The sequence below is a fragment of the Lampris incognitus genome, chromosome 11 (genome assembly GCF_029633865.1).
Source record: "Lampris incognitus isolate fLamInc1 chromosome 11, fLamInc1.hap2, whole genome shotgun sequence".
In the NCBI taxonomy this organism is placed as follows: Eukaryota; Metazoa; Chordata; class Actinopteri; order Lampriformes; family Lampridae; genus Lampris; species Lampris incognitus.
This window is the reverse complement of record NC_079221.1, coordinates 22,457,631-22,483,544: the sequence shown is the minus strand read 5'-3', so window position 1 is coordinate 22,483,544 and position 25,914 is coordinate 22,457,631. Positions and strand designations below refer to the sequence as shown.

Sequence of the window (25,914 nt, the reverse complement as noted above, 5' to 3'; positions counted from 1 at the left end):
TTTCCAAAGATAAAGTTCTTAATATGTGCCCCTACAACCCCTCCACCCCAAACACACTTGCCTCCAGCTTGCCATCCACCCACCCTAAACTCCTTGTGTAAATGACAAACAAGCCCCTGCCCCCCACTGCCAGTGGTGTTTGGAGGAAGCTTATGATGAATTCCTTTAATTTCTACATGAATTTCTATTCGGGCTCCGCTGGGACCCTTACCCTGTTGCCGCTCCCGAAATTACTTTTGGAAAGGAAAGGCGTGCATTTAGCCTCTGAGCAAGCCTGAAAACAGCAGTGATGGCTCCTGTCACATTTAAAGGGAGTATATGTCAGCTACATGTGGTATGAAGAGACACTTGAGTGATGCTTTTGCCCATAAGACCCCAAAATTCATCTGTCTGGCAAAGCCTTTCATTACCCGCCTATTCCTCTTTCACTTTGTCCACTTCTCTCCATCTATTTTCTTACATTTCTTTCTTTTTTGTTTTGTCTCACCCTCTCTCTTCTTGTCTCTCTTGGTCTCTCCTCTCTCACACTCTGAGATTCTTGTCATCTCCCTCTGTACCTGTTACTCTTCTTCTGGTTATTGTTGTACAGCTGAGTTTTCCAGAGGAGAATGAAGACATCCTGTTGCTGAGGTCCATCATTGATGTCAATCTGCCCAAATTCCTGGCCCATGATCTGCCACTCTTTGAGGTGTGATGGATGGGAGCTTGTGTGTTTTTATCCAGGCGCATGGTCAAATGAACTTGTGTTTGCCTGTTTTAACTCAATTCAATTAATTTGACACACATGGACTTTTTTTCTATTTAAATCAGATCACTTCATCACTGTGTGTGTGTGTGTGTGTGTGTGTGTGTGTGTGTGTGTGTGTGTGTGTGTGTGTGCGTGTGCGTGTGTGTGTGTGTGTGTTTTTGTTTGTTATTCTGATTCCATGTATATGTTCCCTTTCTCTACCCACATGATTCCTCCCTCACACTCCTCCAACTCTACACTAATCTCAGGGAATCACCTCTGACCTGTTCCCCGGAGTTAAGCTTCCAAAACCTGATTACCATGTCTTACTGGATGCCATTAATGAAAACAGCCGCCGTATGAATCTGCAGGTCACTGACTTTTTTGCAAAGAAGATCCTGCAGATCTTCGAGATGATGATCGTAAGGCATGGGTTCATGCTGGTTGGTGAGCCCTTTGGGGGTAAGACCTCTGCCTACCGGGTGCTGGCAGCGGCCCTGTATGACATCTGTCAGAAGGTAACACACCCAGAATTGAACATACCCGGTGGGCCATAGAGAGAGATGGAGGCAGTAATTAATGGGAAAAGTACTAGATAGATGCTTAAGAGGATGGATTTAATTTTGAGTTAGGGAATAATTTTGATATGGGAATGGCTTTCTGCAGACAAGGCTAAACATTCCACACTTTTACGTAGAAGTAGAGAAGGAAATTATATACTGAAAAAAAGCAATGTAAAACCCTCAGTATAATCTCTTCTCTCTTTGAGATAATGATGCACAGTGTCATTGCTGATAGTATCAAACTTGGTCAATTGTTTTTTTTTTAACAAATTAAGAGAAACAATCTCATTTTCAGATTGTTTTCAGTTTAAAAAAAATGTAACACACATTAGGTTTTGTGGGCCAATACATGATTACATTTGCTTAAGCTACATACGACCTTAAAAAAATCATAATTTTATGTGCGAGTACATGGTAGGTGTATTATATTACATTACGAAGATATATCTGAGCTGTATGTCTGGTCCAAGCAAGCAACTGTATCTAGTTGGCCAGATTAATATTCTTTGTTTGGTGGTAGCTTGTTTCCCACTGAGGATAAGAACAACTGGCTTGTTGTATTTACATGGTTAAGAGGGCTTCTAAGCATCACACCAAGCACCAAGCAGACAGAAGAAGGCTCACTGATGAAATGCCCAGCAGTGGCACATTCATCATCATTGTCATCATCACTGGTCGTCCGCCCATCATGTCTGCCGTCCCGCTTCTGTTTTTTTTCCCCACAGCATCCGCTTTTCTCTCTTTTTTAATGCAGACTGACAGCTCGTCTCTGAAACAACGTTTGCTCTGGTTTTGGCTTTTCCCACTCTGTTAGCAGAGGCTCTTTATCATGCAGACAGTTACCTGCCAGGCGATTTATGAGCCTTGGCAGAGGAAATGTGGTCAAATGAGTGGCTCCAAATGCTGATACAGCTGCTCCCTTTTTTTGGTTCTTTTATTTTTGTCATTCTTTTAGTTCCCTGATCTGCGAAGTAAAGGATTTCTGTTGTTCGAAATCCAGATAAGTGTTTGATCATTATGCATTATGTCTGTTTATATGTATTTGCATGTTCAACCAGGGTCTGATGGATGAAAACCAGGTCCAGATCACAGTCATCAACCCCAAGTCCATCACCATGGGTCAACTGTATGGCCAATTTGATCCAGTCTCTCATGAGTGGTCTGATGGCATCCTTGCTGTAAGCTACAGATCCTTCGCCATTTCACAGGTAAAATGGCTGTCAGTGATAATTTCCATTGACCTCCAGTGAAGTCATAACTCTGACAAGTGAAGTCAAGTCAATTTTATTTGTATAGCCTAATATCACAAATTATAAATTTGCCTCAAGGATGCATTTCAAATTGTTGTGTGAAAACACCATTTAATCTCACTGAGCCATTTTAAATCCAAATTGAGAGTACTTGAAGCTGATTTCACAACATGTACTTGTTTTTTATAATCTGCTTGTAATTTACTTTTTTCAAAATTTTTTTGTCTTTAGTTTGTGTTTTCACATGTGTAATTTTGCAACTGTGTGATTTTGTATCTGTGCTTTCTAATTGCTGCTGCCTATCTTGGCCAGATTTCCCTTGAAAAAGAGGTTTGTAATCTCAACGGGATCCTCCTGGTTAGACAAAGGTTAAGTAAATAAATAAATAAACCATAAATAAAACACCATACATGTGTTCCGAAAATGTTAAGTAAAGAGGAACTTACACTCAGCAGGTTCACCAAATAAAATGTTGTCTTTTTATTTAACATTTGCCACCATTAACACCGGCCGTAGTTTGAACCCAGAGCCACACCCCAAGCTCTTTCTTGTATGCAACCAGCATAACCAATAACCGCCCATCCACAATGAGGTCACCAATCATGAAGTTTGGACAGCATGAACCAATCAAGATTGTCAACCTATCCTGTGTTGAGAACACCACAGCTCCTCCCCTGTAAATCCATACTTCCATGTCTTGTTGTTTTTTTTTTTGTTTTTTTTTTATACAATCAGGCATCTGCATCTCTCAGTCAGTCTTTCAGGAGGATGTCTTTTTCTCACTGGACGAGTGTTCAGTTCAACGACCTGCAGGGGTGGTGCTCTTGATTTTTTCTCCACTGTATGTGGCACAAACTGTTGTTCCAACCCATTGTCTGCACTCCACTCATCATAGTCCCAACATGTTTCTACACAAGAAGAGTCCTCTCTCTGTGTCAACCGAGTTCGATTTCCCTTGGTACTCAGCATTTGATTTACATGTCTTTTCACACAATTTCCTCTCACTTCAACACTGTAAGTTATTGGACCCAACACTTCACGTATTACTCCATTCAAGTATTTCTCCACTCCCCTGTAATTCTTCACTTACCTATGTTGGCCAATTGTGAAAGACCTGACATAAGGAGGTTTTTGGTCTGTTTCAGTTTGCATTCGCTGAGAGAACTAAGGTTTGATAAGTGACAACCTGGTTCACACCTGTCTTCTTAGAAATAGCTCAGCTGGGATCTTTCCTGTCTTAGTATGGGGTGTGTTTCTATAATTAAACAGAAAATTCGCCACACAGTGCCCGAGGGGCATATTACCAATGGCTCAATTCTTGGCTAGTGATTTCTTGAGACTTTACACTAATCTTTCAGCTAGACCATTACTTGCAGGATGGTAAGCAGGCGGTTTGATGCATTTAACTCATTTTTTTTTGTTAGAAATGACCCACATTCTTGTGATACAAACTGAGGTCCATTGTCTGTTACTACTACTTTTGGTAACCCATAAGCAGTGAACAAATGTCTCAGTACTTCTATTGCTTTTGCTGAGGTGCCGAGAGAGGGGTTGTGGTATTGTATGAGGAAGTCAGGAGTTGCAGAGAAGTATGTAGGAGTGGTGCAGGATATGTATGAGGGAAGTGTGATAATGGTGAGGTGTGTGGTTAGAATGACAGATGGGTTCAAGATGGAGGTGGGATTACATCAATGATCGGCTCTGAGCCCTTTCTTGCTTGCAATGGTGATGGACATGTTGAGTGACGAGATCAGACAGGAGTCTCCGTGGACTATGATGTTTGCGGATGACATTGTGATCTGTAGTAAGAGTAGGGTGCAGGTTGAGGAGAGCCTGGAGAGGGGAAGGTATGCACTGGAGAGAAGAGAAATGAACGTCAGTAGGAGCAAGACAGAATACATATGCATGAATGAGAGGGAGGACAGTGGAATGTTGAGGATGCAAGGAGTAGAGGTGACGAAGGCGTATGAGTTTGAATACCTGCCGTCAACTGTACAAAATAATGGGGAGTGCAGAAGAGTGGTGAAGAAGAGGGTGTAGGCAGGGTGGAGTAGGTGCAGAAGAGTGTTAGGAGTGATTTGTGACAGAGGGGTACCAGCAAGAGTTAAAGGAAAGGTTTACAAGATGGTTGTGAGACCAGCTATGTTATATTGTTTGGAGACAATGGCAATGACGAAAAGACAGGAGGCAGAGCTGGAGGTGGCAGAGTTGAAGATGCTAAGATTTTCATTGGGAGTGATGAAGAAGGACAGGATTAGGAACGAATATATTAGAGGGACAGCTGAGGTTTGACTGTTTGGAGACAAAGCAAGAGAGGCAAGATTGAGATGGCTTGGACGTGTGTGGAGGAGAGATGCTGGGTATATTGGGAGAAGGATGCTGAATATGGAGCTGCCAAGGAAGAAGAAAAGAGGGAGGCCAAAGAGTAAGTTTATGGATGCTGTAAGAGAGGACATGCAGGTGGCTGGTGTGACAGAGGAAGATGCAGAGGACAGGAAGAGATGGAAACGGATGATCCGCTGTGGCGACCCCTAACAGGAGCAGCTGAAAGTAGTAGTAGTAACTGTGCTTGCTTGGGTTTAGAAAGGAGTTTGTGAGATGTGATGCAGTGAACATCCAGTCAAAATGTCTTTGTACATGCTCAATAATCCAGGTAAGGAAATCACAGAGAGTTGAATCAGTTCATCTGGACACAACGTTTATTGAGAGAAACATGTCATCACTCACCTGACATCTTCAGTCTCAACTGACTGCAGGTATCCCCACCCTTATAAATAATACAGTGGCATAACCACTGAATTTAATGATCAGTTTCATATGCAAACTGCTGTGACCATTAGCTAGAGTTACAATGGCAGTGTTTACTATTCATAGAGGATTGAGGAATAGTTGCAATCACAGCATTGTAAGATGGTGACAGATGTATTGTTAGCCCCCCCTCAGTTCAGGGATGGTCATTCCCTCTTCACATAGATGGCCTCTTTGACTCCCCATTCAAACCAGCGTTCCTCCCTATCAAGGATGTGCACATCCTCATCCTTAGCCACTGGCCTGTAGATGGGTGTAGACTGCAGAGTCCTGGACTGACATGTTAGCTCTTCTGTGTTGTGCCATCCTCTTGACCAGCATGTTTTTGGTTTCCCTGGTGTACAACTCATGGCAATTCTCCCGGCACCTAATAGGATACACTATATTGCTCTTTGTGCCAGGGGACCCAATCCTTGCGGTGGACCAATTTCTGGTGCAGCGCGTATTGGGGTTTGAAAGCAACGGAAACGCTGTTCTGTCACCCTCATGCACCCTGCATAAGCTGACAGGCAGATAATTCCCCCCCCCCAATCACCACGATGAAGACAACTTTCAGTTCAACTTCCTTTAATGGTGAATTAGAAGTAGGTGTTATTTGCCTGTCGGCTTATTCAGGGCGCATGCGGGTGCCCGAAGTCTAGCTTCCCACCCTAAGTCTAGCTTCTGTGCATAGGGGGCATCATGTGGTCCATTGATCTGCTTACGCACCTTATGTATTGTAATGATGTCCCTTCCAAGCAGAAACCAGATGGGGGCTTCAGGATCCTGTTCTGGGATCTGACTGGCAATAGTTTGCAGGTGTGGATGACCAAGGGCAGCTTGCGGTGTGGGAATCTCTGAACGGTCATTTGGAATCAGGTTGCACTCCATCAAGGTTGGTAGAGAGAGGGTGACCTGTCCATCCATTGATTCCACCTTGAATCCCTGCACTCTTCTACCAACTGTCTCGACTGTACCAGCACAAGTTCTAAGTGAGTATGGAGCACTGTCACCTTTATTGTCAAAAAGGGTGAAGTTGTCTGACCTCACCTGTGATCTGTTGCTTTGATCGTCAACAATCACATAAACTTCGATTGCCTTCTCTCGCTGACTACTTTCACAGGTCTTTGCTTGATGTGTTGTCGATGCTACACACTTAAAGCAGATACCGTTTTGTTTCAGAAAGGACTTCCTATCTTCAAGGGACTTCTCTCTAAACACATGGCGTTTGTACAGAGGGTGTGGCTTCTTATGTATAGGACAGAGCTTGGCAGGGTCAATCTTTGTCTTATGCTTATCATCTGTTGTCTGGAGAAACTTCCATCTTGTGGACTGAGATGGGCACTCAATTAGTGGGCTTGAAAGTGTATCTTTCTGGCTTACTGTTATCAGCACGGGTAAGAAAAAACTTGGGTCGTTATGTATCTTTGCTTGCTGACAGATGAAGTCAACAAGCACCAGGAATGGTGGGAAAGCAACCTTATGTTGTGTTTTGTATGTGTAGCCAAGTGTCATCCACTTTTCTTGTAAGCTAAATGGTAGCTTTTGCACAATGCCACTTATACCTCGAGCTGTGTCTAGGTATGCTAGGCCTGAAAGGTGTCCCTCTGATTTTGCTGCTTGGAGTTCCATCAGTAAGTATCCTAGTTTAGTCTTCACTAGAATCTTTGGGAAGCTGTCAATACTTTCTATTAGCGAGTTCTCAATGACCTCAGGAGCTCCATAACATTCATAGAGACATTCCCAAATCATCTGGAGGCCATTTACTGGGTCGTTCATATTCACAGCTCTTATGCATCTCACTTGTGCTACTGACTCTCAGCCCAACCACTTAAGTAAGAGGTCAATCTCTTCATTTATTGTCAGGCTGAGGTCTCTGGTTGCATTTAAGAATGACGCTCTCCATGCTCTGTAATTTCCAGGGCGCTCGTTGAACTGCAGTAAACCCATAGCGATTAGTTCATGTCGCGTCATAAACTAGACAGTCTGCCATATTCTGTTGCTCACCTCTGTTTGCCTGTTTTGCTGTTACATTGTGGTAAGCATGGTGGTGAGCATGGTACTGGTCAGCTGACAGCTGTGGATCTGCACACTGGTGAGTATGAAAATGTGGGTAATCATAATCATCTGATTGCTGAGTATAGCTATAGAATGGGTTATAAGACATTTCTCTTGGGTGAATGCTGCCTGCTGGGGGTTAACTTAGCAGTGTTTGTGCTGATATCAGTTAATTCTCTCTTAACTCTATGCGTGTGTTGATGAGAGAGACCAACTTTGACACTAGGAATGCTGTCCATGGACAGCCTACTTTGCAAAGGGATTTTTTGCAAGTGTAAGGTCCCTGTGCTTTAGCTCTGGTGTCATATGCCTAGCCTGTAATTCAGCTTGTTCTTGAACATACTCGTCAACACGTGAGGAGTCAAAAGACTGACCTCAACGCATGCTGTGGTACTTACAACTTGACTCATTATCATTCACAAGTGCTAATGCAGAGGTGTCTGCTTTGGCTGTTGCTACTGCTGCTTCTCTTTGAACATCTAGTACATCTGAACGTGCATCCAAACATGCCTTTTCTGCGTCCAAACGGCTTTTGCCATTTTCATCTCCATCTATCTTTCAGCAAACTGGATTTTAGCTGTAGCTGCTTCAGCTTCAGCTCTAGCTTTAACTGCAGCTGCACTACTAGTAGAGCTATGAGAGCGCTTAGATGATGAGGAGACCTTTGATATGGTACCGAAGGAACGGTGAGAGGGGGTTTTGCTTTCTTCCATGATGTACTGTAGACCTGTCCATAGACTGCTGTACTGTCGTTAGCTTGCTCTGTGCCTGGACGATGTAGCAGTGGAGCTGGTCTAGTCCGCTGTGGATCAGTCTGCCTGGTCTGGTCCATTGTAGATCAGTCTGCCTGGGAGCTGTCGTTTTACTGTCTCTTTAAGAGACCTCAGTGATGATGACGTCATCTTGTGAAGTCTCGCGGGAACAAGGTAATCTCGCAGTGGTTCGCAGTAGAGGATAAGTGAGAGCATGGCAGATCATCTCATGGATTCAGTATTCGCTGACGTCCTGCTACATTTTAGCCTTTTAGAGTATTGCCGTTTTACTGTTCTGTCACCCTCATGCGGCCTCCTCACCATGGCCAGAAGCCGTCCCACTGTAAATCGACAACGTCCACCGATGTAGCCCGGGCATTCATCGGGACCTGGGTCACCCGGTTCGGCACCCCATCTGACCTCTCCTCAGACCAGCGATCACAGTTTGTGTCTGAGCTCTGGAACGCAGTCGCAGAGAGCATAGGGGTGAAGCTCCACCACACCACCATGTACCACCCGCAGAACAACAGGTTGTGCGAGTGGTTTCATCGCTCTATCAAGGCCGCTCTTCGGGCCAGCCTCAAGGATAGCAGCTGGGTCGACAGGCTCCCATGGGTCATGCTGGCCATCAGGACCGCCCCCAAGGAGGACCTCCAGTCCTCGTCCACTGAACTGGTGTATGGACAGCCGCTGCAGGTCCCAGGGGATTTTGTCCCCAACACCACGGTTCCCTGGTCTGCAGCCCATTAACAGACCACGCTCCTGGATAATGCCAGAGCTTTCGCACCGGTCCCCACTTCACAACACAGCCTCCCACAGTCTCACATCCCCGCAAGTCTGCAATCGGTAGAATACATTTTCATCTGCCACGATCCCCACCATGGACCCCTGCAGCCTCCCTATGGTGGGCCATTCCACATCCTGGAGACTAGGAACAAGAACTTTGTCGTGGAAGTCGGCAACAAGCCACAGCATATTTCAATGGGTCACCCCAAAATGGCTCACCTGGACTTGGACCGACCTGTTGGACTTGCCCAGCTCCCATGGCGGGGGTGCCCTCTTACCCTGCCCCCACCTCCCAACAAGGCCCCTAAGGTTCCTCGACCCCCCCACCCTACTACCATGCTGCCGCAGGGCCCCTAAGGCCTCTCCTGTGGGCCCCCCGGCCTCCGCACCTGTTCGGTGAAGCCGTTGTGGCCGGGCCATCCGCCCCCCTCCACGTTGACTTTTTCTATTATAGTGAATTCTGGGAGGAAGTATGTAGTGGACTCTATTGACATAATTCACAATAATAGGTTCTGGTCACTTTAAGAAAAAGTGTTTCCGGGTTGACTGGAGCTACAGTGATGATTGGTTGGAGCAGCGCCATGTTGCTTGGGCTGTTGGTTGATGAAAAATAAAAGACATGTAGTCAATGAGAGAAATTGTTCATCTCTATTTTCCTGCAATTTCTACAACTTGCTGTTTACTGTGGCTCTTTATACCATTTTACACAGACAGAGTGAAAACTGTAGAAAGACAGAATACAAGCAATTACCATTTTGTTGGCAACATGTGCTCTTCCCTATGTAAATACATGTAAATAAAACATTTTTTTTAATTACAAACACATCAAATGCTTTTTTTAATGTAAATATCATTTTTAACATTAACTAGTAAGTACTAAGAACTATGAAATTATTTATTTACGACATTGCCTCTGTGGCATTTACAAGTGTGGATTAGGGTGGATGTAAAGAGCATGTGTACAGATTCAGCCGGCTTCTTCAAATGAATAAACTAACAGGAAGTGAACTTTGTGAAGTTGGAACTCTTTATGTTTGACAAACACTTATCAAAATAACAGTCTATAGAATATTATCAAAATAAGAGTCTATCCAATATTATGCCTTTAAGGCAACGCACATACTATATTCACACTTTTTATTGATGATTTTGCAGTGATTGCATTTTTATGCTGTAATATAGTTTTTGTCCATTCATTTGAAGATGACATTTGCCTCACAAAGTGAAGCAGGTAATCCCTAACAATTATATATATCCCTGCCTTTCTACATTTAATTATAAAAAAAATGTCTTTGCCAAAATGCCTCTTTGTTATATCTCATTCCCAATAGCAATTCTTACTAAATCTCTACTGTTGCCATTCATTTAAAGTTAGCAGTAGTGTGTGTATAACCCACTGCATACACAATGTAATTATTCTGGTTGTTGTGGTGGGAGAAGTGTGTTGGGGGGTTTCTCAGTTGGTGCTTTCTGTCAGATCAGTACATTACATTTCATTACAGTGTTCTTGTTTCCCTCTCAAGCACCAGATGGCCCAAGTCCAGGCATCTCCAGTTGTTTATATTCTAAACAAATCAATTTAAAGTTCAAATCTCTCCAGCCCATCTAACTTGAAGAACTGACACACAGTGTCACCGTCCATTATGACTGTACATGTGTTAATATTATTCATATCACAAACATGCTCTGTCTCAATGCTAACATACGGGAGCCCCTTTGCAAACATTAATGCTTGCCAAGGGATGCACATGAGCTGAATATATGTGAGATTAATCCATATGGGTATGGTCTTAAAGACCAACAGGTACTTAATGAGAGATCTTTCTTATGTGCTTTTGAGCTTTTCCTCCAAACTTTAAAGCTCTAGTTATACTTTGAAAATTTCTCCAATAACTTTTAGCAATGCAGCGACAAACCTCCTGGAACATTTATTTCGACTCTGCTCTTTAAATAAAAATTCTTCTCAGGCGCGCATTAAGACAATTCTTCTCAAGGTTTTAAAGCCTGAGAAGAAGCCTGTTCTAATGCCTACTCTACTATATTTGTGTTAGATCAATATGGAGTTGGAATTTTACAAGTTATCACAAGGTGACTCATGTTACAAAGTACTTAGTAGCTGTTTATTGATGGATGTTTGTAATTAGTCAAAGCTGTTCTACATGAAATGCATCCTAAGTAGATAGACTATATACATTGAAAGTGACCAGTTGGCCAAGATATGACATGATGTCTGTGTACACGCTGTCTGGAGCCAGGTATTAGTCTGAGGCCCAAATTGGAGAACCAATATGACACAACCACAGTTATTGTCTCTTCCTCATTCTCTGTTATTTCTTTCTTTAGTCATCTGTCTTTCACTGTCTCTCATCTACTTTTCTGTCTGTCTGTCTGTCTGTCTTTCGGTCACTACCGATAATGAGCAATTATCTCAGCAAAGGTCCCACTAAGGTCCAGTAATCCTGTTCTTTGTGTCTCTCAGAGTCTGGACAGGAAATGGTTAATATTTGATGGACCCGTGGATGCAGTGTGGATTGAGAACATGAACACAGTGCTAGATGACAACAAGAAGCTATGTTTGATGAGTGGTGAAATCATCCAGATGTCACCGCAAATGAGCCTCATCTTTGAGCCCATGGATCTGGAGGTGGCCTCACCTGCTACGGTGAGAAATGTTGACTTACTAATAATTTTTTGTTGCATTAATTTAAATTGTCTGTAATTTGCAGCCATCGTGGCTTGGCTTAGGCTATTTTTTTTTAACTGAATTCCACATGCCAACCCTCTTGTTCCAGGATGGGACATCAAAACCCCTCTTTTTTAGAGAGCTAATAATAGCATAAAAGCACAATATTTAAAGGGGTTTTCTGTTTTTATTGTTTTCTTAGAAACAAAGTCAAGTCGTGAGTTTTATTTGTATAGCCCAATATCAGAAAGTGATTTTAATTGTAAATGTTCATCAATTAAACATTCTACATTGCAAAAGTAGTAGTTTTTTTCTACTGAAGTAGCTCACCATTGCTGAGTGAATGCGGTGGAAACACTAATTTCATATAGTTGTGCTTGAAACTATATAGAAGTAGGATACTTGTTCCAGTCAGTCAGAAAAGTCAAATTTTGTCTGAAGCTAACTAAAGAGGGGGCTGAGCCGGAAGGCAAAGCTCTCAATTTACCAGTCAATCTTCGTTCAACCCTCACCTATATGGTCATGAGCTTTGGGTAGTGACCAAAAGGGTAAGATCGCGGATACAAGCGGCTGAAATGAGTTTCTTCTGTGGGGTGTCTGGGCTCAGCCTTAGAGATAGGGTGAGGCGCTCGGACATCCGGAGGGAGCTCGGAGTAGAGCCGCTGCTCCTTCGCATTGAAAGGAGCCAGTTGAGGTGGTTTGGGCATCTGATTAGGATGCCTCCTGGGCGCCTTCCTTTGGAGGTTTACCGGGCACGGCTAACTCGGAGGAGACCCCAGCATAGACCCAGAACACGCTGGAGGGACTACATGTCCAATCTGCCCTGGGAATGCCTTGGGATCCCCCAGCAGGAGCTGGAGGGCATTGCTGGGGAGAGGGACGTCTAGAGTGCCCTCCTTAGCTTGCTGCCACCGTGACCGACCCCGGAGAAGTGGCTGAAGATGAATGAATGAGCTAACTAAAGATACTATAGAGTCATCTATCTCACCTAGGCTATCAAATCAAAAATATATAGAACTGCCCAGTAGCCTATCACTGAGTCTGTACAGTTTATTTCAGCTTCATCATTTACCAAATACTTTTTTTAGTGGGAAAGAGAGATGAAGGTCAATACATTTTTTGATCTGTTCTGGATAAGTTTAATTAATGAACGGGTTAAATTGCATTCACACACACGCACACTGATGACACACCAAGGAGAGGGAGAGAAGGAAAAACATACACAGCAGCTCTCTCCCATCTATGAGCTCTCTGCATATCACTTTTTTATTTTATTTTTTTTTACTTATGGATTTTACATCTGGGCTCTATCTAAAATCACATTCTATCATATTATTTAGTACACCAAAATAATATGCAAGTATTTTTAGTATGTCCAAAACCATAGGTATACATCAAATATTCAAAAATACCTGGATGTCAGATTAAATCCAGAAAAATATTGTAGTATTTAAGCACTGGACACTACACTGGCATGAGAATCCCACAATGCATTGCAATACTTCACAGCAACAAGCCGTAATGGTGGAGGTCAATACAAAACCTAACTGGCAGAATGATGGAACTGTTTAAATGTATGTAGCGCTTTTCACTATGCTAAGCAGAACGTAGTTGAATTTGTTTTTTCGTTTTAAAAAAAGATGTAGGTCACCACATTGGTGGAAGTTTATGTATGTCATCGTTGATTCACAAAGCGTTCAAAAGAAGTGGCATGGCTCTATAACTAAGTAGTATGTCTGAATAGCCATTATACTTTTTACTCACTAATAGTATGCTGGAAAATGGTACACATATGTAGTATGTAGTACATAGTATGTGATTTCAGATGCAACCCTGGTGCTTTTAGTTTGTAATAAAACATGGTTTTCTCCTTAACAACATTGTCATCTGTGTCTCTGAGCCATAGCTCTGTCAGTGACTATGCAGTGATGATGGTCTGTCAAAGTGATCTATAAAGAGTAGCTAATCCCTAGACAATTTTAATGATATTCTGACATCTACAGATTAAAAACCACCCAAAGGTGAAAAACATGCAAGGCTGGTCTTGGTACTTTGTGATGCAAGTATAGCAGGATAAACATAGCTGGGTGTGCCAAAGAACCAGCATTGACATTGCTATTGACAATTGTTAGCGCTGGCTGTCTGTCTTTGCATCAATGCTGATAGCTGTGCTGGCATACCGAAATCAAATGGATCAATATACGCTTTAGCTTGCAAGTTCCTTATGGATAATTCTGTTCACCACATAAAATCAAAGTCACGGCAAACTTCCAGTCTTCCTGATGTCACTGGATATAAAGAAGAACAAGGACTTTATTTTGCCATTGTACAGTTGTTCAGTTACAATGAAGTTTGTTTTCTGCATTTAACCCATCCTATTGCATAGGAGCAGTGGGCGGCTGTGGTGCAGTGCCTGCGGACCAACTCCAGTTATTATTTTCTATTGCCTTGGTCAAGGGCACAGACAGGCGTATTAACCCTAACACACACATGTTTTTGATGGTGGGAGGAAACCAGAGCACCCAGAGGAAACCCACGCAGACACAGGAGAACATGCAAACTCCACACAGAAAGGACCTGGGATGGCCTGGGGTTCAAACCCATGAACTTTTTGTTGTGAGGCAGCAGTGTTAACCACTGGGCCACCGTGCCCGCCGAGAGCAGCATGTTTATAAACAGGAGTGATGCATAATGCACCAAGGCATCCGCCTTAATGGACTGTCAGCATGCTGTCCCTGAGCAAAAGCCAATCCTCTTAGCTCATAATCACAGAGACACAATTACAGGCACATGAAAATGAATGGCAATGGTATACAGAGGCCTTCATTCAAGGAACCCGTCCCATTGTCTTGATCTTTTTCCTTTTCTCTTTCTCCCCATTTGTCTTCGTCCTCCTGTCAACTTGAATTACTCAAAATGCTGGTTATAACCTGGTGCTGTCTGCTTTGATTTATCAGCTACATGACTATTTAAAGTCATGTCTACCAAGTGAATAAAGTCTAATCCAATTCATGTGTGGATGTTACAATGCTACAGTTTCATTTGGCAGATGCTTTTATCCAAAGTGATGTTCATGTGAGAGTTAATACAACACAAGCAAGGATCTAGTCAGGAGACAACAACGCAAGTAAGTGCCAAAAAAAAAAAACTAGGTTCACGTCTGATAGGACATAGACAATGCACAAAGGCAATGCATAGGGTACATGAAGCATTTTTTTTTTTGTATTTTTATTAATACCATCAGGTGTGGAGATGTTTGTGAAAGAGCTGGGTCTTTAGCTTCTTCTTAAAGATGGAGAGGGATGCAATGGATTGAATGGAGTTTGGTAACTCATTCCACCACAAGGAAACTACAGAGGAGAAGAGTCTAGGTAGTGATTTAGGGTCCTGTTGTGGCAGAAGTGCCAGATACCTTTCATTGGTAGAGTGTAATGAGCGGGTCTGAGTGTAAACCTGAATGAGGGAGTTCAGGTAGGCGTGAGCTGTTTTAGTTGCTGTTGTGTAAGCGAGCATTAAGGTTTTAAATTTGATGCAGGCAGCTACTGGGAGCCAGTGGAGGGATATGCACAGCGGAGTGACGTGCTGTTTTGGGTTGGTTGAAGACCAGATGTGCTGCCACGTTCTGGATCATTTGCAGAGGTTTGAAAGTGCATGCAGGGAGACCTGCCAGTAAGGAGTTGGAGTAGTCAATGCGTGATATTACAAGAGTCTGTACCAGGAGTTGTGCTGCATGCTGAGACAGGTAGGGTCTAATTTTCCTGATGCTGTACAGGGCAAATCGGCATGACTGAGCAATAGTGGCCACGTGAACCTTAAAGGTTAGTTTGTCATCAGTCATGACACCCAGGTTTCAGGCAGACTTTGTGGGCATGAGTTGGGTTGAGCTGAGCTGGATATTGATCTGTTGACCCCTCCTCTCCACTAGGGGCACCTGTGGTTTTGTGTTCTGCTTTGTCTTGCAGGATCTTGGTCAGGGGCGGAGGCTCGTTATTCAGCTCATGAGCAAAATGACGAGCCTCCAATATCCTGCAAGACAAAGCAGAACACAAAACCACAGGCGCCCCTAGTGGAGTGGAGGGTTGTCACATGTTGTAAGGATGGACTGACTGGGATGACAAGGAGCTCAGTCTTGGATAGGTTAAGCTGAAGATGGCATTCTTTCATCTACGCAGCAATATTGGCAAGACATGATGATATCCATGCCGAGACTGTAAGATCGTCTGGCGGGAATGATAGGAAGAGCTGGATATCATCAGTATAGCAATGGTATCCATGGGAGTGGATGATTGCACCAAGTGAGGTGGTGTATATTGAGAAGAGAACGGGACCGAGCACTGACCCTTGAGGCACCCCTGTGGAAAAGCTGCATGGTTTGGACACTTCTCCCCTCCAAGATACTCTAATAAAAGATCTTCCTGAGATAAGACATTAACCAGCGGAGGGGAGATCCTGAGATACCAAGCTCGGTGAGTGTGGAGAGAGGGATTTGGTGGTTAACCATGTCAAAAGCAGCTGACAGATCTAGCCACAATAAAGCTGAAAACTGACCAGCAGCTCTAGCCAAACACAGTGATTACATCACCGACAAGAGTGCCATCTCGGTAAAGTGACCCCGCTTAAAGCCAGATGGATTTGGATCATACAGATTGTTCTCAGAAAGGAATTCAGAGACTTGGCGAAAGAATGTGCACTCAAATATTTTTGATAGAAAGGGTAGGAGTGAAATCGGTCTGTAGTTTTCAACCTGTGCTGGGTTGAGTGTAGGTTTGTTGAGCAGTGGGTGATCCGAGCTCACTTAAATGCAGTGGGGAACACACCCTTTGTAAGCGAGGAGTTGATGATGTGTGATATGTGTAACTGTGGGGTTAAGTGCGGGGGAAATGATCTGTAGGAGGTTGGATAATATCGGGGCAAGTGGACAGGTATTGGGATGAGAGTCCAGCAGAAGCTTGGAGACTTCCTTCTTGCTCAATGGGGAGAAAGAGGTGAGTGAGTCACTGTTAGCTGGCAGTGGTAGACAAAGTTGATCAGGCTCAGAGAACTGGTTACTGTGTAGTCTTCTTAATGAGAGAATAACTGCAAATATAATTTAGTAATTGTCCAATCCTGTTTGAAGGATGAAATATTATTATTTGAGAAAGTGTAGACACACCAAGAGAAGCATTCAAGGGTATTTTTGTTGTACTTGTCTGATTGATCTGATGCACAAACCCCAGCCACACATCTGGCGCTCACCACAAACTTTCTTACTTTTTTTTCCATTTTACTTCTTCTTTTTTTTTTTAATTTGCAGAGAGTATCTGATCCAGATTGCTACCCTAATTGAAACATTTGCTTTGGTCCAATTCCCTAAATCATGAAAAATCACATTGTATTTCTGCCCTTAGATTGTGTCCTCCCAAGTCTAGGCTATGCACCAGTAGAGGATTTGATCTCTTGTCTTATCTAGTGCCATGCAGACATATTTCTCTTCATTTACGAATGTTAAATGCATACTGCAACATTGTTCAATATGCCTTGTGCTCAGAAGCTCAGAAAAAGATAAAATTATTTTGGCTGATGCTTTTTATTGGCCAGATGTACCATAGGCTGTACTGTGCCAAGGAAACTACTTGAAGGTGTTTCCAAGATGTGCTAAGGTCGAAGAGTATCTGACTTTATATTTGACACAGTTTAGCCAGGAACATTGGATTGGTGGACAGCAATCAAATACTTATATTTTTTCTTGGTAAATTTACAGTGCTACCACTCAGAGATTAAGAAAAACAGCCTTTAATGCAGATTTTTGCCAGTATTCTTGTTTTGAACTGGGATGTGAGAGTAGTTAGATGTTCAATTTTTTTTTTTACCTTTTTTCTTGTTGTGTGGGGGAGACAAACGTTGTTGCTCGCAACACAGTGCTTGAAGAGATTGGCTTTGTATCTATCTGCCTCTCCTTTTCTTATTCAAACAGGCTTCTATGTTGGTTTTTCTGTAGCCTGGTGTCTACACTCTTTCATCCTTTCCAAGGCGGCAGCATCAAACCTTTTTTTATGATCACTGTACTTTGTTATTTATTGCTGTCTTTCTTTATTTCTGTATACCACCTTTTTCACTGCCTTTGAAAGTCCTTCCTCCTTGGCGTGTTATCTCGACTACTTTCTATTCACTTTATTTTCTCGAGCTATCTTATCTGTGTCACTTAACTCCAGTGCAAATCTCCTCCCCCATTCTCTGCTTGTCTTTTTCCTTTCCTGGTCTTTGCCTTTTCTCCTTTTGTGAGGTTCTTTCGTAGTTATGATTTAGTGCTACAGGGTCTCATTCATGCCCCACTCAAGAAAGAGGCTATCTCTCAGGGCTGCAATATAGAATCCAAGCCCTGCTGTAACTTAAGTCACTGGACACTTTCACATGCTCCCACACACAAACACAAACACTCTCTGACCTCAAGGTTTTCCTGAAATACAGTAAAAGAGAGAGCCAGACAGACCTTACATTAACAGAATGAGACAATTTTCATTAATTCATTTCTGTCATAGAATCATAGTGCTTGTGTCTGTTTGTTTCATAGTCTTGTATTGACTACAATATTTATGAGCAAGTAACGCTAAGAACTGTAAGGCTCTTCTTAAGTTGCTGTGACTTGGACAGGTTTCTGGGCACATAGCCATATTGTATGACTGTACACGTGTGTACATGTTTGTTGTGTACAGTATGTACTTGGTGTCTTGCTACAGCACTTTTATTTCATGCCTGCTTACTTTTTGCACTTGTCAATTAAAGAAATGTCATCTTGGATGGGTGTATTTTGTGTTTGTGTATACGTGTGTGTGTGTGTGTGTGTGTGTGTGTGTGTGTGTGTGTGTGTGTGTGTGTGTGTGTGTGTGTGTGTGTGTGTGTGTGTGTGTGTGTGTGTGTGTGTATGTGTGTGTGTGTGTGTGTGTGTGTTGTTTTGAGGCAGGTGTCTCGTTGTGGTATGATCTACATGGAGCCCCATATGTTGGGCTGGCGGCCTGTTATGCTCTCCTGGCTCAACACCCTCCCTGCCACAGTCAGATCCATGCATAAGGACGTCATTACTGGTCTGTTTGACCGCATACTACCTACCTGCCTGCAACTTATTCGGAAAGCCACCAAGGTATTCGACCATTGGAACCCAATTAGCAAATGGGCTCTCCTGTCAGTGTTCCATTTGGAGGATTTTCTGTTCACAACTTTCACAGTTTGACATTGTAGGAAAACTTAAGAGAATCAATGCTGAATTGTATAGATTGCTATTACGTTTTTTTGGTAGCTAAGATTACAGTTTGTGTAGATTCTTTTTCACGCACTTTCGTTTTTGTCATTTCACATAACAGAAATGTTTTCTTGATCGCTTTTTTCTAATCTTAGTTTTACATGTTTTGATTTTTATCATTTCACTTAACAAATATGTTTTCTTTATGGCTGTTTTTCTAATCTTAGTTTTACATGTTTTAATGTTTTCCTGTCTTCATTTCAGTTTTACTGAGCCAAGTTAAGCTAGCCCTACATTGAAAAGATAACATATATTTTCGTGTAGAGAACATTGAGTTTAGACTTGACTTGTCTCTCTGTCTCTTCACCTGGTTTTAGGAGCTGTCACCTACCTCTGACACCAACCTCGTCAAGTCTCTGATGAACCTGATGGACTGCATGATGGATGAGTTCCTCTACGAAGCCAAGATCCAGAGCATGAATGAAAGGGATATTTGCTCCTGGTTGGAGGTGAGAGTCAAGGTCTGCTTCAGATTGTATCATTGTTCTTACATGGGTCTTGAAAGAATGGGAAAATAGAAAAACAATAGAAAAATACACACACACGCACGTGTACACACACACACACACACACACACACACACACACACACACACACTCTGGAGACAGTCTGGAGATTTACCACCACACTGAAAGAGACATCCATTGAAGTTAGGTGGTGAGAAATGTAGCTATACTCCAGACTATTGTTGAGAAAGAGGCATACTTCTGGTTGGAGGTGAGTGGGGAGTATGGTAAATAATCAACCACACTGCATCATTGTTGATACGTTTTGTGGCCATGTTAAGTGCTGCCTGTTCTACCAGCATCATTGTCAAGTTGCTACAATTTCTATTGAAAAGAACACATTTGGTTTAAATATACTTAAAAGTTGAAAAAGAAAATTGTAATCCATTAATCACAAAGCCAAGAGGAAAATGTTTGTGGGAGGTAATTTAACTGTTCTGGTAGAATACTGACTCTTAGTGGGTCATGAAGTTATTCTTCCAAGGAAGACAAGGAACCAAGGGAATTCATACGATATAATAATTCATACTGTTAAGTGTGTGTGTATACTTAAAATACAATGGGTATAAAAAGTCTACACACCCCTGTTAAAATGGCAGGTTTTTATGTAACAAAATGAAACCAAGATAAATCATGTCATAACTTGTTCCACCCTTAATGTGAAATTGCAACCTATACAAATAAAGTGAAAAACAATAAAACATTTTAGGGGAAAAAGGAAAAATACAAAACTTAAAATAACCTGGTTGCATAAGTGTGCACAGCCTTTTATGATTGGGGATGTCACTGGGTTCAGAATTAACCAATAACATTCAAGCTCATATTAGATAGTGGTTAGTGGTTAACCTGCCATCAATTAAAGTGACTGATTAACCCCCAAATAAAGTTCAGCTATTCCTGTAGGATTGTCATGACATCATCTTGGTTGCGTCCAACTGCAAAAGCCATGGTTCAATAAAAGCTTACAAAGCATGAACAGGATCTCATTGCTGGAAGGTATTGCTCAGGAGAGGGGTACAAAGTAATTTCCAAATATACCATGGAACACAGTGAAAACAATCTTGACTTCTTCTTTCGGCTTGTTCCCTGTTTCTCAGGGGTTGCTACAGCGGATTTTACAGTTTCCATCAGTACCATGTGAAGGCACCGCACCAATGGTGGTCATTGTTAACCTGGGCCTCGACTGATCTGGTATGGTCTTGTCAAGCCGCATACTGATTTGGTAAAATTTTACGTCGGATGCCCTTCCTGACTCAACCACTAACCTAAGACAGGAAGAAATGGCAATGGATGATCCGCTGTGGTGACCCCTAACGGGAGCAGTAGAAAGTAGTAGTAGTACAAGGAGAAAACGGCTCAGTGAGGCTGCCAAGAGGCGTACAACAACATTTAAAGGAGCTGCAGGAATTTCAAGTACTGGTTGCTCCCTACATGTGACAACAATCCCTGTATTATTCATATGTCTGGGCTATGGGGTAGGGTGGCAAGATGGAAGCCCATTCACATGGGAAAAAAAAACCAAAAAAACAACAACAACAAAACATCCAAGCCTGGCTTAATTTTGCAAAAAGTTCCATCCAGTCTTATGGTCTGATGAGATCAAGGTCGAACTTTTTGGCCATATTTCCAAAAGGTATGTTTGGCGCAAAAATAACACAACACATCACCAAAAGAAGACCACACTCATAGGGAAACATGGTGGTGGCAGCATCATGTTTTGGGGCTGCTTTTCTTCAGCTGGGGGAAGTAGGGCTGTGCGATATGACGATATATATTCAGTGACGATAGAAAATGTCTGTTGTTTCATATTAAGCTCTGTCATTTATTTTGTTGTGTCACAAATCACACTCTCTACGGCAATATTTTTCATCATTCGGATGACCCTTTCCTCTCTTTGCACAGCACAGATGCAGGCAGGAAATGTGCATTAAATTCAATTTATTGTCTTTAAAAACAATGTGCAGGTACATGTTAAAAATTAAATAAGGGCTGTGGCTTCACCAAACAGTGCAAGACAGACATAGACAAACACAGTGGAAGGTATACACAGATGAAAACCAAAAGCTAAAAAAAAAGAAAAGAAAAAAGAGCACAAGTCTAAAATATTTAAAAACATCCACAGACATTCAGTGGGTAGCCAGGTTCAGGTGGGCAACAGCTTGGGGAAAGAAGCTGTTTTTGAGACTGGTAGTGTGGGCTCTGGGGCTGCTGTAGCGCCTCCCAAAGCACAGGAGGGAGAACAGTCCATGGTTGGGGTGGGTGGGATCTCTGCTGATGCTGAGACCCCTTCGAAGGCAGCGATTGTGATAAATGTCTTTTATGGCTGGGAGCTGGGTACCGGTGATATGCTGGGCTGCCTTGACGACCCGCTACAGAGCTTTCTGGTCTACTGATGTGCAGTTGCCATACCACACTGAGATGCAGCTGGTCAGGATGCTCCTTATGGTGCAGTGGTAGAAGTTGGTGAGAATTTTGGGGGATAGACGGGCGCTCCTCAGCCTTCTCAGGAAATGCAGGTGCTGTTTGGCCTTTTTCACAAGGGCCTGGGTGTTTGATGTCCAGGAAAGTTCCTCGCTGATGTAGACTCCAAGGAATTTAAGGGTGGAGACATGCTCCACTTCCACCCCATTGACGTGTATTGGGGAGTGGCTGCAGCTTCTAGACCTCTTGAAGTTCACAATCAGCTCCTTTGTCTTCTGCACATTGAGAATAAAATTGTTGGTAGTGCACCATGATGTGAGGCTCTGAATGTGAGGTTCTGTTGATGGAATTTGGGCAATACAGCCCTGAGGTTAGCCTGATTAAAATCACCACCTATGATAAAGGCATTGTCTGGGTGTTTGGTCTGTTGTCTGCTGATGGCACATTGTAGCTGCTTAAGTGCTACCTTAGCATTAGCATATGGGGGAATGTATACGGCAGCGATGGTAAAGGCCGTTAGCTCCCAAGGCAGGTAAAAAGGCCTGCACTGAATCATAAGGCGCTCGAGATCAGCAGAGCAATGCCTTTCAATGACCTTTATATTGTTGCACCAATGGTTATTGACATACATACTCAAACTCCTCCACGAATCTTGCCGGAGTCTGCTGTCCTGTCAGTAGGGAAGGCTGTGCGGCCCGCTAGCTTGACTGCTGAGTCGGCAATGTTGCTGTTGAGCCAAGTCTCTGTAGACCTCAGCAGACAGCAGTTCTCCAGCCTTTTCTGAGACGATACCCTTAATCTTATCTCGTCCATTTTGTTAGCTAACGGTCGGACATTAGCTATGAAGATGCTCGGGCGAGGGAAACTTTGGAGGGAGCGCTACTTAGCTTAGCATGTAGCCCGCTTCATTTCCCCCTCTTCTATTTACATTGCCGACAGCAGCAGCGTTTCCACTGCGAGACCGGTAAGCGGACAATATCGATGGGGAAATTGTCATTCAAATTGTCATTTCATATAAACTATTTATTCATTGAATTACAGAAAATGTGCTATATCGTGATATGTATCGTTATTGTGATATGAGTGACCTATATCGTGATATCAGATTTTGTTCATATTGCACAGGCCTACCCAGGCGCTTAAGTCAAGGTGGAGGGAATCATGAATAGCTCCAAATACCAGTTGGTTTTGGCGCAAAACCTTCAGATGTCTCCTAGAAAGCGGATAATGAAGAATAATTTCCCCTTTCGGCACGACAACTACCGAAAGCATACATCCAAATCAACAAAGGAATGGCTTCACCAAAAGAAGATAAATGTTTTGGAATGGTCCAGCCAGAGAGCTTAGACCTGAATCCAAATGAAAATCTGTGGGGTGACCTGAACAGGGTTGTGCACAGGAGATGCCCTCTAGAACGTTTTTGCAAGGAAGAGTGGAAATATATTACCAAGTCAAGATGTGCCAAACTGATAGACTATTACCCAAAAAGACTGAGTACTGTAATCAAATCAAATTGTTTAGGGGTGTGCAATCTTACTCAACCAGGTTATTGTGAGTTTTTTTTTATTTTATTTTTCCTAAAAGGTTTGTTTCTTTGTTTCTTTTTCACCTGAATTTTATAGATTGCAATTTCACTCTGAAGGTGGAAAAGGTTCTAACATGATTTATCTTGGTTTTATTTTTTATATCACAAAAACCTGCCATTTTAACAAGGGTGTGTAGACTTTTTACACTGATGAGCCGAAACATTACAACAACCTGCCTAATGTGCTGTTGGTCCTCCATGTGCTGCCAAAACAACGCCGACCTGCCAAGATATGGACCATATAAGACTCCTGAAGGTGTCCTGTGGTATCTGGCACCAAAACATTAGCAGCAGATCCTTCAAATCATGTAAGCTGTGAGATGGAGCCCCCACGATTTGGACTTGTCGGTCCAGCACATCCCACAGATGCTAAATCAGATTGAGATCTGGAGAATTTGGAGGCCATACCTTGAACACTTCATTATGTTCCTCAACCCATTCCCAAACAAAGTGTGTAATGGCGCAGTGTGCATTATCATGCTGAAAGAGGCCACTGCCATCAGGAAATACCATTGGCATGAAGGGGTGTACCTGGTCTGCAAAGATGTTTAGGTAGGTGGTATGTGTTAAATTGATGTCTACATGAATGGCCGGACCCGGGGTTTCCCAGCAGAATATTGCCGAGAGCCTCATAGTCCTTCTGCCAGCTTTTTATCTTGCCACAGTGCATCCTGGTGCCATCACTTCCCCAAATAAACGGCACACATGTACTCGACCATCCACTTGATCTAAAAGAAAACAGGACTCATCAGACCAGGCGACCTTCTTTCACTGCTCCAAGGTCCAGTTCCAATGCTCTCATGCCCATTGTATGCACTTTAGACCGTGAACAGGGGTCATCATAAGCACTCTGACCGTTCTGTGGCTGTGCAAGCAGGATGTGTTGCATTGTGTTGTGACACATAACTCCCGTAACCATCATTAAACATTGTTGTGACTTGTGCCACATTAGACCTTCTGTCAGTTTGGACCAGATGGGACTGCCTTCATTGCCTTCACACATTGATAAGCCTCAATCACCCAAAACCCTGTCACTGGTTTGTGGTTTGCCCCTCCTCGGACCACTGTCAGTAGGTACTCGCCACTGCTGACCAGGAGCATCCCAGAAGCCTTGTTGTTTCAGAGACGGTCTGACCCAGTCGTCTTGCCGTAACAATGTGGCCCTAGTTGCTCAGTTCTTCACTCCTACCCATTTCTCCTGCATCCGATGCATTGACTATGAGAACCGATTGTTCGCTTCCTATCCAATATACCCAGACCTTGACATGTGCCTCTGTTTGGAGGTGATCAGTGTTATTTAGTTCACACATGAGTGGTCAAAATGTTTTGGCTCATCAGTGTATATCTATTGTATATCGAAGTCGCCAGATTATTATTATTATTTTTGGCATTTTCTGGCTTTATTGGATAGTGTTAGTCAAGAGAGAGACAGGAAAGGCAGGGCAGAGGGAGAGGATGACATGCAGCAAAGGGCCCGGGCAGGATTCAAACCCAGGTCGCTGCGGTAAGGACTCAGCCTTATGTGGTATGCACTCTACCAGGTGAGCCACCGGGGTGCCCCAATCTACACTCTTTTGAGTCAAAAATAGCTTTTGAATGAATTTCACAGAAAATAAAATGGGAGGCCTTGTTGCCGGCTCCTATGATTCCTGCTTCATTGCTGCTTAAGTCCACACATACAACAACCTCCCCTCTGACCTTTATTAAACCACACCATGTATTCGATTGCCAGAAACTGACTTTTCTCTTTAAAAAAAAAAAAAAAAACTAAAACTCATCAGTTTTAGAAGGTGAGCCCTTTTTCCTGCCCCCCATGTAGGTTCCTATTGAATTCGTTGCCTCGGAATCATATCTTCTGAAAGCACTGCTATTATCCTCGCGTAACACACTGCACTGATGAATGCCTTTCACCCCCCCCCCATGTGTCTCAACCAGTCATTATCAAAGTGTCGAATTAATTATAATTTTCACAGCAGAAATGTTTGCAGGGATGCAAAGGCTCATTTCCAATTCATATTTTTTTGCCATTCTTCCAGCAAAGGAGCTCCTGCTCTGTAAGTTTTTCTCCTTTTTTTTTCATAAAAATATCGACACATCATTGGCGAGTCATCTACATACGTGATGGATGCAAATTGCAACCATGCATGCCCTGCGATTTCTGACACTGAGTTTTGTTAGTTTGTTTACATATTGCTTCTTATTACCTGGTGTAATAGTCTGTATTGTGTGAATATTTAATTCTCTTCATTTGAAGGTGGAAAAGGTGCTGACATGATTTATCTTGGTTTCATTTTTTCGCATCACAAACACCTACCATTTTAACAGGGGTATGTAGACTTTTTATATCTATTGTATATCATATTATAGTCACCTCACAGAACAATGGCAAAGCATGGAAAATATTGTATTTCAAACTTAAAGCTTAAATATGCAACCAACCATTTTATGCAGTTGTTGATATGCTGCCATTTAACATATTTTATTAGTCTAGTGAAGAACAGTTTATAAAAACAGAATAAG

At 42.8% G+C, this 25,914-nt stretch overlaps 1 protein-coding gene across 1 annotated transcript in view; it reads left to right on the top strand.

Annotated features, from left to right (window-relative positions):
* dnah7 (dynein, axonemal, heavy chain 7) overlaps nucleotides 1-25,914 on the top strand; it is a 304,502-nt gene that overhangs the window by 158,007 nt on the left and 120,581 nt on the right. The window contains exons 28-33 of the mRNA XM_056288870.1: nucleotides 590-688; nucleotides 997-1,245; nucleotides 2,349-2,498; nucleotides 11,403-11,585; nucleotides 18,547-18,723; nucleotides 19,200-19,331. Coding sequence (XP_056144845.1) covers nucleotides 590-688; nucleotides 997-1,245; nucleotides 2,349-2,498; nucleotides 11,403-11,585; nucleotides 18,547-18,723; nucleotides 19,200-19,331 — 990 coding nt within the window. The remainder of the gene's footprint in view (nucleotides 1-589; nucleotides 689-996; nucleotides 1,246-2,348; nucleotides 2,499-11,402; nucleotides 11,586-18,546; nucleotides 18,724-19,199; nucleotides 19,332-25,914) is intronic.